General features: G+C 45.4%; 1 protein-coding gene across 2 annotated transcripts in view; it reads right to left on the bottom strand.

Moving 5' to 3' along the window:
- Window positions 1-13,042, bottom strand: part of TRPC7 (transient receptor potential cation channel subfamily C member 7) — a 128,867-nt gene that overhangs the window by 25,864 nt on the left and 89,961 nt on the right. For both annotated transcript variants that reach the window (XM_019642170.1, XM_019642169.1), the window contains 2 exons: window positions 11,408-11,641; window positions 7,368-7,632 (listed from right to left, as the gene is read on the bottom strand). In XM_019642170.1, the coding sequence (XP_019497715.1) occupies window positions 7,368-7,632; window positions 11,408-11,641 (499 nt within the window). The remainder of the gene's footprint in view (window positions 1-7,367; window positions 7,633-11,407; window positions 11,642-13,042) is intronic.

Here is a 13,042-nt window from a genome sequence, read left to right as displayed (position 1 = left end):
ACAATCTGGCTCCTGCTAGAATCTAGCAGCTAGATCATCCGATTTCACTCTCTGCCATTTCCCCAAACGCTTGCCTACGTGCATACCTTTTTTTTTTTTTTTTACAAAAGTTTATTCTTAAATACACAACAGGCTCTAAGACAATACTTCATTCTGGCTATAGGTGGCAACAGATGTTATGGCAGGGAATCCAGATGTTTAGACAGGAATGGAATTAAGGAATCACTATTTCCTTAGGCACAAGAAATAGCTTACTTTGGGGAAGATTCTTAATTCCACTCCTTGGCCTTCACTTGGAGCTCCCTAAATTTCTTCTGCTCTTTTTGTTTCTGCTTGAAAGCATTATCTCATCTACCTTCTTGGTCTGCTTCTTGGGCTGTTTCAGGGGCTTCTTCTTGCCACCTTTCTGGCCAGACATGGTGCTTGCTGGCTCTTCCCCACTCCCTGCCACCAGAAATAGCTGTTTTCTTTTTTTTTTTTTTTGGTTAAGAAATTTTTGTGGTTTTATTGTATCATAAGGCATTGAAACATCTGAAGAAATACAAATCTGGGTAGTAAGACAGCTGCTTTCTCCTTCACTTCAAAAAACTGGCCTGCTCCTTTCCACCTTGCACAGGCCGGAATGCCCTCCTAGTCATCCTCCAAGACCCTCTCTTTAGGGTTGTCTCCTCCATGAAGCCTTCCCTGACTCTGCCAGACAGACTTCAGTGCTCCCTCCTCACTGTGCTGCCCAACTACCCTTTGGCGCTGATCACATGGTGTAATAGCTGATGCTTAAAAAAAAAATCCCCTACTTGTTTATGAATTTCTCAGTGATGGGAGGATAGTCTTATGAATCTCTATGGCCCCAGAGCCAAACACAGAACTTGGCATGGAGTAGCTGCTCCCTAATGTTTGTCAAATGAGTGAACACACTTTGGAACAGAAAGCAGCTTTACCCAGGGGACAACCACAGGCTGCGTATTTTGGACTGAGACATGTATTGTAGAATCATCAGGTTCTCAATGATAATCAAAATCTGAAGTTAGCATGCTATTCTTTAGCCACAGGAAAGTGACCCAACTTTGAAAGACACTCAGCTTCCCCCTCAGAGCATACACCCTGGTGTGGGAAATGGGGGGACCCACTCTGGGGAAGTTCAGGTCCAAAGGTGGGGGATGGGCTTGGACTCATGCAGATCAGGGTTCAAATCCTCTTGTTGGTTCTGTGACTTAGGACAAGTCCAGCATTTCCCTGAGCCTCAGTTTCCTGGTAGTAATATATCTGTCATTCCATTGTGGTGAAGATTAATGGTCTTGGGGTGGGGTGGGCATGGGTGGGGTCTCACGTAGCCTCTCAGCTCCAGTGCCCCTTCAGGCTCCCTGGAAGGAGGAGCTGGCTTCTGAGCCGGTGGCTCCGCCGAGCTGGGGGGAGCCGAAGCAGTGTCTCCTGCCCCTGGTGGGCATCTGGGTCTCTGTATATAGAGTGTGAAAATTTTCCATAACTGTCATGGAAAATAGAAGCTTCTAATTTTTGCCTAGCACTGCTGAAGCTCCTGCCATTAAAATGATTCCTGGGGAGACAGAATGACCTTAGGGGAGGTATTATTTTTGATTAGAGAAGTCTCAACCCAGCTATGCTGTGAAGCTGTCTCCACACAGCCTGTAGAGAAAGAAAAAGATTGGCTGGGATCAGCTTTGGAGGGTCAGGGCCTGCATTTAATCTCCAATCAGAATTAAGTGGGGGAGGTCAAGTTCACCCAAACGGAAGACCAGGGGCCCATCATGGGCGGTGTTGGGGAGCCTTTTGCTTCCCTGCTCTCGGTCACCTCATCACCCCCAGCTCCTCCCATTCTCCTCTGGGTGCCTGTTCTGTCATGGCCACCAATTAGATGGAGGATAGGGAAGGTCACCCTTTTTCTATGCATTCTCACCCAGCTGTATTTCATTAGGGAGCCAAGGCTTTCTTGTCTCTCTTTTTCTAATATTGTAACTAGAGTGCTGCGACCCCAATGTTTCCATACATCTCTAAGCATAAAATCTTTGCTTTATGAAATATGTGCACCCCCAGCAAAGTTGTCTATGCAACAAACCTCCACAAAGTAAATTCTATGTGTCCACTGACTTCCATGGTAAAATCCAAGCTAGGTTCCTAACAGTTGGAATCAAGAGTTTTTCTTAAAGACCTGAAAGAGGGTATTCTCTGATAATTTTCTCTGCATTTTCTCACCACTACTTTTTTTTTTTAAATTGGGGAATTGGGGGGATGGGAACAGTGCTGGGGAATTGGGGGAAGAGGAACAGACAAATTGCTGTCGTTTTGTTCTTCAGTCTAGTTGTGGAGGACATTGCTTCACTGGCCCAAGTTGGCACCATCATTGCGCTCTTCCTGGCGAGGCAGATCAGTCGCCGGCCTCTGGAAGGCTGCTCACTGCGGCTGCTGGCCGCTCACGCTGGCTGCTGGCTACACATGGTAGCCCATGGCAACCCACTGCCACAGGGACTGCAGCCTACGCTGTCACCGGTGACTCATGGCAGCCCAGCTCCAGGTTGAGCTGTTGTTCAGCATCTTAGCTGTGGAGGGCAGTGTCACTGGCCCTCATATGTGGGATCCGAACCGGGGCCCTCTGGCGTCCCAAGCGAGTTCTTAACCATCGCGCCACTTGGCCGGCCCTCTCACCCCTATCTTAGGATACCTTGATTTTATGCTCTGAGAGCATAAGACATGTCTGAACACCTTCTTTTCCTTCCTGCTGGTCATTTGAGGTTGCTAATAGAAGTGGCCTGGAGATAATGAGCTGCCAGCAGGTGCACTATCTGTCATGCCCAGACAGCCTGCTCACCAGCCAGTGACCCGTGCACACACGTCCCCTTCCGGTCAGCCTTCTGACACAGCAGTGGCTGTGAAAAATGACCCAGACCTTTGAGAGAACCCTTGGTTCTGAAGTAAAAGGAGGCTGAACGTTGGGAAGTGCTCATAGGATCTGACTGCAGAGCCTGCTCCCCACTGGGTCTGGCTACCTAGTCTGACTGCACGGGGCCTGAAGTTGTACCAAGAAGATACTTTCTTGGGTTAACAAGCTTTTTTTTTTTTTTAATACACAGAGCTGGGCGTGGTTTCTATCTCCGGATCTGAGGAATGACGAGGTTGAATCAGATCAGTATTTCTCACTTTGTGGTTCTAAGACCACCTGAATCAGAGTCCCTCTGATGCCAACTTCTAGGCCCCACCTGGAACTACAGTAATTAGATGCTCTAAGGCAGCGGTTCTCAACCTTCCTAATGCCGTGACCCCTTAATACAGTTCCTCATGTTGTGGGGACCCCCAACCATAAAATTATTTTCGTTGCTACTCTATAACTGTAATTTTGCTACTGTTATGAATCGTAATGTAAATATCTTTTTGTTTTCTGATGGTCTTAGGCGACCCCTGTGAAAGGGTCGTTTGACCCCCAAAGGGGTCACGACCCACAGGTTGACAACCGCTGCTAAGGGGTGGGGCCTTGGAAGTTCCAAGTTTAGCCAGCTTTCCAGATGATTCTGGTGTGGTTTGAGATCCACTGATCTCAGGTAAGACTGCTCATGCTGTGTGTTTATTCATACTGTGGGCAGAATTAGTTCAATCTCTCTATTTTCTTCTAACCCCTTCACTGAGGTCTTCAGGATGGAGGGAATAGGAATTTGGGGGTGGGGAGGGAGGTTTGTGATTCTGGAATTAGAACATGATAGGGCTTAGGGCAGGGCTTGGCTGAAGGCTGGGGGTCTGCAGTTGATCGAGAAACCTTTCCTTTTCTCTTTTCTTTTGTCCCAGGATGTAACTCAGGAGAATTTAAGTGGGACTGGCCTTTGTGAGCTGGCCTGGGACTGCACCCCTTGGGTGAACAGGGCTCCTACGAGATGACTCTCTGTTGGTTCCTAACAGCTGACTTTCAAAGTGAGTTCCTGAACGGTCGTTAGGAGCGCAGGCTGTCCTCGAACATGGCAGGGTTGGGGTTGGTGGGTGAGGGGAGGTCAATGATGGAGGAGGGATACCTGCAGTGTGCTGCAGCCCAAATTTCCCCTCTGTAGCACTGAGTCTTTCAACTCTATAGAAGCAGATGAGAGAACCATCATACCCTGTAGAGTCAAAATTCCACAGAGAGAAGGCCCCTTGTGGGTGGGGCAAAGGGAGGATCCTGTGCTGGGCAGGGTGGCCTGGGCATGGGCTGCTATGAAGCAAACATTCACCTGAGAGGGGTCATTTGTGTTTATCATCAGCAGAGCTGGCATTCAGAATAGCTCTGGGTCCCCTAAAGCACATGACTCCCTTATCCCAATGTGGCTTTTTGCTTATCAAAGAAGCTCTCTTGGGGTTGACAAGCTCCAGAAAGCAGTCAAAAGGTAAGAGATGACATTTACAAAAATCCTTTCTTTCCTTTCCACTTCACTGCTCTATTGACTGTTTTCCTGTTCAATCAAATCCTATTCACAGATGCACATCCCATTTTCGGAGCTGCCAACGTAATAAATATCCTATCGGTTCTTCACTGCGCTTGCTGTTGCTCTTCTCTTCCATCCTGGAGACCTGGGGTCCTCTTTGGTTGGGTCCCTCATGTCTAGGAAGTCTCCATTTGGTTCCCAGCACATGGGACAAGCCAATTGCTTTACCCCTTTTCCTGCTTTCTCCTTTTCCCTATGGACGAGCTGTGCTGCATCTAGCTGAGAGTTGTGGCCAGGTCAGCCCTACTCTTAAGTCATGACCTTTTACATTTCCCCCTGTGTCATGACACTGATCTTCCGAGGGACTGTGGGCCGGTAGTATAGGGTGATTGCACGCAACCCCAGGGCAGTAGAAACGGGACAAATTCCCAGCCTATGGCTTACCCTGCAGCCTTGGACCTGGCTTTGTTTGTCCTGTTCATTTCGTCCTTCTCATTTATGAAGCGTTTAGGGAGCAATACTGTGTGCAAGGCATCATGCTAGACTGGAAACACAGGAGGGACACCGGGGCCTGGCCACCAAGGGTAAGAGCCTTTGTTTACTGACTGACAATCTTGAGTGGTGTTCAATAAAAATGCATTCCCTGCTGAGAGGATACATTTAGCTTTACCTCCAGCAGATCTAGAGCCAACGTGCTTTTGGGTGATTCAAGCTTATTTGATCACTGAGTATTGGAGGGGTATAAAGCAGCCTAACTGATTTCCTCATGTACTTGGCCTGATCTGGTGGACAGTTTGCAAGCTAGGCCCCTGTCCAGCAAGGGTCCTATGGAGCAAAATCAGTCCCCAGGTGTCTTTTCTTGCAGCTCATACTCCCTCCTCCTCCTCATTCACCATCTCCGTGGTGATCACTACCATTCATTGAAGGCTTATTATATGCCAAGCACTGTATTCAGTCCTCTTTCTTTTTATTGGATCCTGACAACCACCCCGTGGAGCTGGTCATCTTAGTATTCTCATTTCAGAGCTGGGGAAGTTGGGGCCCAGAGGGTTTAAAGAATTGCCCAAGGCCACACAGCCAGTGAGAGGAGAGCTCAGATTGAAACCTAGTCTGTCTGAGCCATGGGGTGCTGTGGGCTGAGGGGCAGAGCCAGGCACACCTAATGGTGCCTTTCTCAGCTGTGGGCTGGACACCTGCTCTCTGTGAATATACACTACCTCTTTGCTCCAGAGAATAACAGCATCTGTGGTTCAGCAGCCTAGGCTCGAACCCTTCCTGGTAGTTCCATGTGGGTGGGGCTCTGCTGTCCATGATTCTGAGCTGAGGGGCACAGGGCTCACTGCACTTGATTTGGGTTCTTAAAGACAAGTATCTTCCCTTGAAGGCTGATTTTTCCGGATGGAGAATAAGGTGGGGACTGCTCAGGGAGTCTGTATAGCTGAGTCTCAGCCATTTTCACTGGCAGGAAAACAAATTCCAGGCCAGTGAGGAGTTCCTGGGGACAGCGTTAGGAAGTGCTTTGCTCCGCTGGTCCCAGCTACTGTGCCTATGGCTGGAGACCTATCTTTCCCTTGAGATTCTGGGCAGGAGCTGGATGAAGGCAGGGAAGTCCTGGACTAGGTGGGCCCAGGGCAGGACCTGGTCTGGGAACACTTCTGTGTTTCAGGTGCTATAGAACTCCCTCGTGGATGTGAGAAGGTATTTATGAGCAAGGTGGGAAGTCTTACTTACATTCTACCTGTGAGGACACAGAGGCTTGGATAAATCCAGTGACTTGGTCATCAGTAAGGTCATCCTGTGTTCAGGATGTAAACTCAGGTCTGCCAGATTCTTCTACCAGACCACTGCTTGGTGCTACTCATGGCTCTCTAGGAGACCGCCGGGCATCTCCACAGAGTGGAGGGGCTCTGGGGCTTCCTGGGCATGGGCTCAGTGAGCTCCAGCCCCACCTCTGTGGGAGGCTGTGCCACTGTCTCGCTGTGCCTGCAGCAGCTACTCCTGGACCCGGATGTGAGTCAGCCTGACAGTGCCTTGCCTCATGCCTGAGCCACATGCCTCTCACCTTCCTCGTCTGGGCCTTCCCTGCTGCTGCTGAGGCTGCAGGACTTGCTCGGTGCCCATGCGCAGACGCTGGCTTGCCCACTCAGGCATGGAGAGCTGTTTCCCTGTGCCCACTCGCAGACCTACCTCCCATGCTGTGCGGACATGGTTTCCACAGGGGCTTCCCTGGAAATGCCAGCGAGTTAATGCCCTGGAGAGTGAATTTGACTCATGAATAATGGCAGATGGAAAAGATCTGGCTGATAATATCTTGATTGCTCATCCCGATAGGCGATTCTGAGATGTGGCGTTTCCACATAGTCTCACCGCAGAAGCCTGTCATGGCCAAGTTGTATGTTTTGGTAGATGGGAGTTAGGTAAGCAACCTGGATGTGCTTTCCCTCCTCCCACACTGCACTTGCCTTTCTCCTTTAGTCTTATTTCATTTGCACTGCAACCCCCTTGCTCCATGAAAGTGTTGGCATGCAAGATTTGCCCAGAGCTTTGTTTTCTAGGTAACACGGGCTACTATATAATATTAATACATATTTTTATTATATAATTACTACAATAATAGTAGTAATAATAGTTCTTTCCATTTATTGAGAGTTCACTGTGTGTCAGCTTGTTAAATCCTCACACTGTCCCTATTAAGAAGGTACTGTTGTTATCCTTATTTTAAAGATGAGGAAACTAAGGCCCAGAGAAGTTAAGGGACATGCTCATGGCCACACAGCATGTAAGTGGCAAAATGAGGATCGAACCCAGCTCATCTCTTCTCCCAACTTCAGAACCCAAACTCCAAGCCACCCTTGAATAAAGTTGCCTTTAACCTTTAGAAATACCAAGGAAACCTGAGTCTGTGCAAGAACCTCCCAAGAACCCCTGGCAAGCCCATAGAAACCCTCAAGGGAGCCCTGGAATACTCACGTTGTAAACGCTGGGTTGTACTTTGCACCTCGGTAGTAGGAGTACAGATTGAACATCCCAATCATGAAGGCCACAAATACCATGATGAAAATGACCATGAACTTGAAGATATCTTTCACGGTTCTCCCCAGGGAGATCTGCAGGGGCCCAAAACTCTCGTTGGCTGGCAGGATGTACGCAATTCGAGAGAAACTCAACACGACAGCTATCGCATACAGCCCTTCTGATATGATCTGAGGATCTGAAGGCCACCACTTGTCCCTGGCTAAAAGAAAACAATTTAATTTGGGTTACTCAGGACAGGATTTACTCTGGAAGAGAAACCAGTTAGGCATCTTTAGAGGTCTCTAACCTCATTGCTAGGCATTCCTCCCTTGTCTTTAAATTAATCCCAATAAGATGAAGGTGCCACCCTCCCCCTTGGAATGTGCTGGACCATCGGCCTTGAACACCCTTCCCTCACTTCAAGGTCGGCTTCATTCCCAATCAGCCTTCAAGACTGCTCAGCTGTCATCAATTTCAGGGAGACTTATATGACCCCCAAGGGCTGGGGCAGCCTCCCTGTTCCCTTCTCTGCTCCCACAGCATCCTGTGTATCCCCTGTCATGGTATTTACTATGCTGCTTGCTAGTCTGTCTTCCTTACCAGTGTTTGAGCTCCACGAGTAGGGGCTGTCCCATTTACGAAGGGGTGGAGGGGGGAAGCATGGGATTGGAGTCACACAGATCTGAAGTTGAAGTGGCCTTTTTATACATTGGCTGTATGACTCTGAGCAAGTCAATTAACTTTTTTGAGCCTCATTTTCCCCATCTGTAAATTGGATATAATATCACCAACCTTACAGAGCTGTGGTGAGGATGAAATGAAATGAAATCATATATGTAAAGTGCTTAGCTGGGAAATTCATTCCAGGCTGTTCAGGGGTTTCTGGGGATAAGGGACTGGCACACAGCAGGTGCTGATAAATGTTTGTTAAATGGCAAACCCAACCACACATTTAGGCTAGCCACAAATCAGATAAAATGAGCTCATGTGGGGGCCAGGAATCTGGAAGATCTTGCCTGAGAAAATGCTCCTGGGTTTTGTTCCTCAGGCAGTGTGTGTCCAGGAGAGTAGCTCCCTGACTAAGATAAGGCCCCTAAAGGGATGACCAGTCATCCAAGTTTGCTATGACAGCCCTGTTCCAGGTGACAAGAGTCCTGGGACCTGTCCCGGGTGGGGGAGATGCTTCTTATGGTCACTGGTGAGGGTCTGAGCTGTCCTGGGTATATTCCTGCAGCCAACCAAAGCTGCAAAGTCTTCCTATTATAGTTTTAATAGAGCAAGGAGCAGCCTGTCTCTACACTAAGCTACCTATTAGGTGTCAAGACATGCAGTAATTCTCAAATGAGGGCAGCACCTTCCTCCTGGCGAACTGTGTGGGGGTGGCTGTGGTTGTCACAATCACTGGGTAGGAGTATTATTGGGATGATAATATCCTATAATCCATGAAAATTGCCTTTCCGAAAAAGCCAATGGCGTCCCTGTTGAGAAATGCTAAGTGAAACTTAAATTGAGAAACACTGAGAAATCTTAATTAGCCTTTACATTTACATTAGCTGTAATTTTCACAACAGCCCTGTACAGTAGATATTATTATTGCCAATTTTTAAGATTGGATTTGGAGTATGGGGTCCTTTCCAGAGCCAGGTAAATGCAGATTGCAAGGATATTACATAGCAATTCTTGGTGCCCCAAGGGAGATGAAAGAGGAAGAAGTTTGTTATTTGCAAAGCTAGACTCTGTTAAACAATTATAATAATAAAGAGCAGTAAGAAATCTTTAGTAAGGGAAGCCAGGCCTCTGTTTGTCACAAAGTTTCATGTAGTAGCTTAATTACATTTGGAAATATAATAAAATTATATGACGTTCTCATCAAGCTCATAACTCAGAAGTCTATGAAAGACAAGTAAGGAGACTAAATTATGTCTTTCCAATATATCTGTCACTCTCTATGGATAAATAACACATTTGGATAACATGAAATAGGACTTAGCCTCTTCAAACAGACACCAAAAGGAATTTTTTTCTTCCCCCTATAATTTACCATCTTAAACATCAGCTGAAATAATAAGAAGCACTCCTACAATCTATTAAGAAAAATTTAGCTGTTGTCAGACTCTGGTGACCAGGACAGGACTTTTTAGTGAAAAATATTCTAGTTGGACTGGTTTGTAACAGTAGTAAAAGCAAAAAGCACTGTGACTATTCAGACAAGGGGATTTTCTTTTTTGGAATTGTTTCCATGAGAAAATTTGCCCTAATCCAACTTGAAAATCTCTCTGCCTATTTGGTGCTGTAGCGGTTGGAAGGGACCACCGTCTGGCTGACCACAAGAGGGCTCTCTTCCTCCACAACCAAAGCACAAATGAACACAGCGGTCCAAAAGATTTCCAAGGCTGAACTACAAAAGCAAGAGCACTAATGTGCAATGCTTTGCGTTGGGTGAGGCTTTAATATAACCCATAAAAGAATAGAAGTCACAAGTGGACAATACTGAAGTCTGAAGCGTGACATTAAGAAAAGTATCCAATGCAGTATCAAGATTCTCTCATCTTTCCTTGATGAACCCTGGGCAGCGCAGAGGGCAAAATGTACCAGAGCGTTTTGCTTTTAAAAAGTCTGAGTTTGCTAACCAACAAATGAAGAATGGATGATTTGCAACACTATAAGACTCTCTATTTCTCAATGAGCGTTTTCCTACCACATTTACAGGTAACATAATCTGCGTAACACAAGGTACATTGAATATGGGCAGCAACTCAACTTTTGCATGAAGTGGCCAGCCCTCTGCAGATCATGGCTGTACCTGATCATGAAGATTCTGTGGTCACAGGAGCCATGTGCCTTGATCTAACAAGGACATTCGACATTTAAAACTTTCATGATGTAGTAGCTGTCATTAGTGAATTCCTATTAAATGTCCAGCTAATTTACCAGTAACAACAACGAATATCTACTGTTTCTTCTCCCCCTTATCTTTCTCTTTTAGTATAGAAAGTACAGTGTTTGAGCAAGTAAGTTACCCAAGAGGTAGTATGATAATATTACTACCTAGTGAGCATTTAATATTTTCAGAATACAGTGCAAAATTCTTTGTATGCACTATCCTATTTAATCCTCAAAACAAACTTTCTGACATATGTATTATCCCAGTTTTACATGTAAGAAAATGGAGGCCCAGAAAAGTTAAGTAAACAAGTTTCACAGTAAGCTACATAAGTAGGATTTGACTGCAGGTCTCCCTAACTCCAAAGCCTGGGAACAGAACTACTGTGCCTTTTGCATGGTTTTCAACTCATGTTGGGCCACGATCCCTTGCAATCCAAGGCAATCCTGTGATTCTGGGAACATTGTGAGCCCTGCCAGGAAAGCCTGTTTGTTCATGATAAAATAGGAACTAGAAAGACCCTTTTTTGCAGGGCTATTGCAATGATTGCAATTCTTGGTGTAAAATGACTATACAGCTCCTGGCACTTGGTAAATCCTCAATAAATGAATGCTATAACTCTTTATTATTCCTAAAATTTCAACCTAGTACTTTACACTGTATGGTTTTGTGGTTCGAAAGAATTAAGGCATCAATTAAGACACTATCTTGCTATGAGAAAATAACTTTAAATTGGGAAACCAGGAGTTATCCTTGCACGAAACACGGGGATCCAACATAGAAGAAAAAGCTCTTGGATCCACATCAGAAACGAAATCTTTCTTTAAGAAAAGAAAAAAAATCCCACAGAAACGCCCCAAGAGCCTTTCCAAAACAAACCCATCCTTTCTAACACAAAAAAGATTCATTTCACAGTCACTAATTCCACGCTCTATTCATCTGGTCGTATTGCAGGGACTAGGACTTTCTTTTGAGGCGGAGGACTGTGCCCGAATTATAAAGTCCGCCCCAAATTATAAAATCACAGTATGCAGAACCAGCCAAGCTAAGGGCCCATAGCCACGCCCCGGAAGTGCCTGGGGCGGAACGCGGAGGAATACAGCTTTCTCACCATAGGTGAAATATGCCACTTCCGGCGGGAGAGAGACATTGTGCAGCGTGTCGTCTGGCACATGCTGGTCCACGTACAGCTGGGCTTCGCTGGCTTTCAGGAAGGCCATGAATCTCGCGGTGAAGGACGCCACGAAGATGGACAGCATCCCGAAATCCAGAAGGTTCCACAGGTGCAGCACGTACTCCCGTGGCCCTTCCTCCCAGATTTCCTTGCATTCGGACCAAATCATTCCTGTGGCAGAGTGAGAAGATAAGGCTCATTTTTTCGGTTTCTTTGGCATTTGTGACGATAGAGGGGCACACAGAGAACCGGGGTGCAAATATAAATGTAAACTCTTTGGAGGTGAGAACGTTGATAGCCCGCAGCAAACAGAAACATATCTTCAGAGGCAGGTTGAGAAGCAGCAAATACTCAAGACTGCAGAGAAGAGGTTTCACCTGTGCCTCTGCTTAGTATAAACCATCTCCAGGAGTGAGGAGAGAGTTCTCTTCCGCTGATAAAAGTCTTGGAAGCAATATAGGAGAAATACAGGAACTGACAGTTACGCATTTTAAGAACGGGAGGTCTTAAGGAATCATCCATTTCTAAATTAAACGTAAGGAAACTGAGGTCCAGGTGGGCTTTCTGAAGGCTACATATAGGACGTAAAGCCCAGTTCTCCTGACTCCCAGCTTGGGATGCTTTCCTCCATCTTTCGGTAAGTGTTTTGGTGAATGTTCGTTTTGTGCTATTAGTTTTTTAATTTTATTCTCTTATACCTTTTAAAAATAACTTTTTATAACTTACTGGGTTTTGAACACCTATGCCCTCATTGTTGCATATTAAACAATGGTAGAGGTTTATAAACAAAATATTACTGGTTCCCCCACCCCACCTCTAAGCCATCCTTGTGAGGTAGCTTCGACTAATAATGTGGTGTGTATCCATCCTTGTACCCATGCCCTGTCCGGTGTGATGGTCACAGTCACACGTGGGTAATGAGCACTTGAAATGTGGCCTTTTGACTTGAGAGGTGCTGTGTAAGTGTGAAATACACACCAGATTTCAAAGATTTCGTACAAAAAAATGTAAAACATCTCAATTTCTATATTGATCACATAAAATAATTTAGATATATTGGGTTAAATAAAATATATTATTAATTTTGCCTGGGTATTTTTATAATATGGTTACTAGAAAATTTAAAATTAAATATGTGGCTTGTGGTGTGGCTTGTTCTATATTTCTGTTGAATAGTGCTATTTTGTCTTCATCTTCACTATTATTAAAATGAAATTGGTTTCGATTTTTAAAAGTTAACTATTGAGTAACATTCTGAGCACTTAGTATGTTCCAGGCACTATTTGAGGTATATATATATATATATATATATATATATATATATATATATATGAAATGTACTTTCATCTCTACCTGTTCAAATAGATACTTAAGAAATATTACTAGTAAAACTATTACAGACTGGAAAAAGCAATGTTTGTTGCTTTCCTTTACCTCCAAATTAAAATTTCTAATGACTTAGTCGAACTGCTTTTAGCTGAGGGCTATCACTGGCTTCAAATTCTGGGTTCAAATTCTAGCTTGGCCACATACTGGGTGTGTGACCTTGGATAAGTCCCTTGATTTTCTTGG

The sequence above is a fragment of the Hipposideros armiger genome, unplaced genomic scaffold, assembly GCF_001890085.2.
Source record: "Hipposideros armiger isolate ML-2016 unplaced genomic scaffold, ASM189008v1 scaffold_66, whole genome shotgun sequence".
NCBI lineage: Eukaryota > Metazoa > Chordata > Mammalia > Chiroptera > Hipposideridae > Hipposideros > Hipposideros armiger.
The sequence above is the reverse complement of the archived record's forward strand: the minus strand, read 5'-3'. Positions and strand labels throughout refer to the sequence as shown.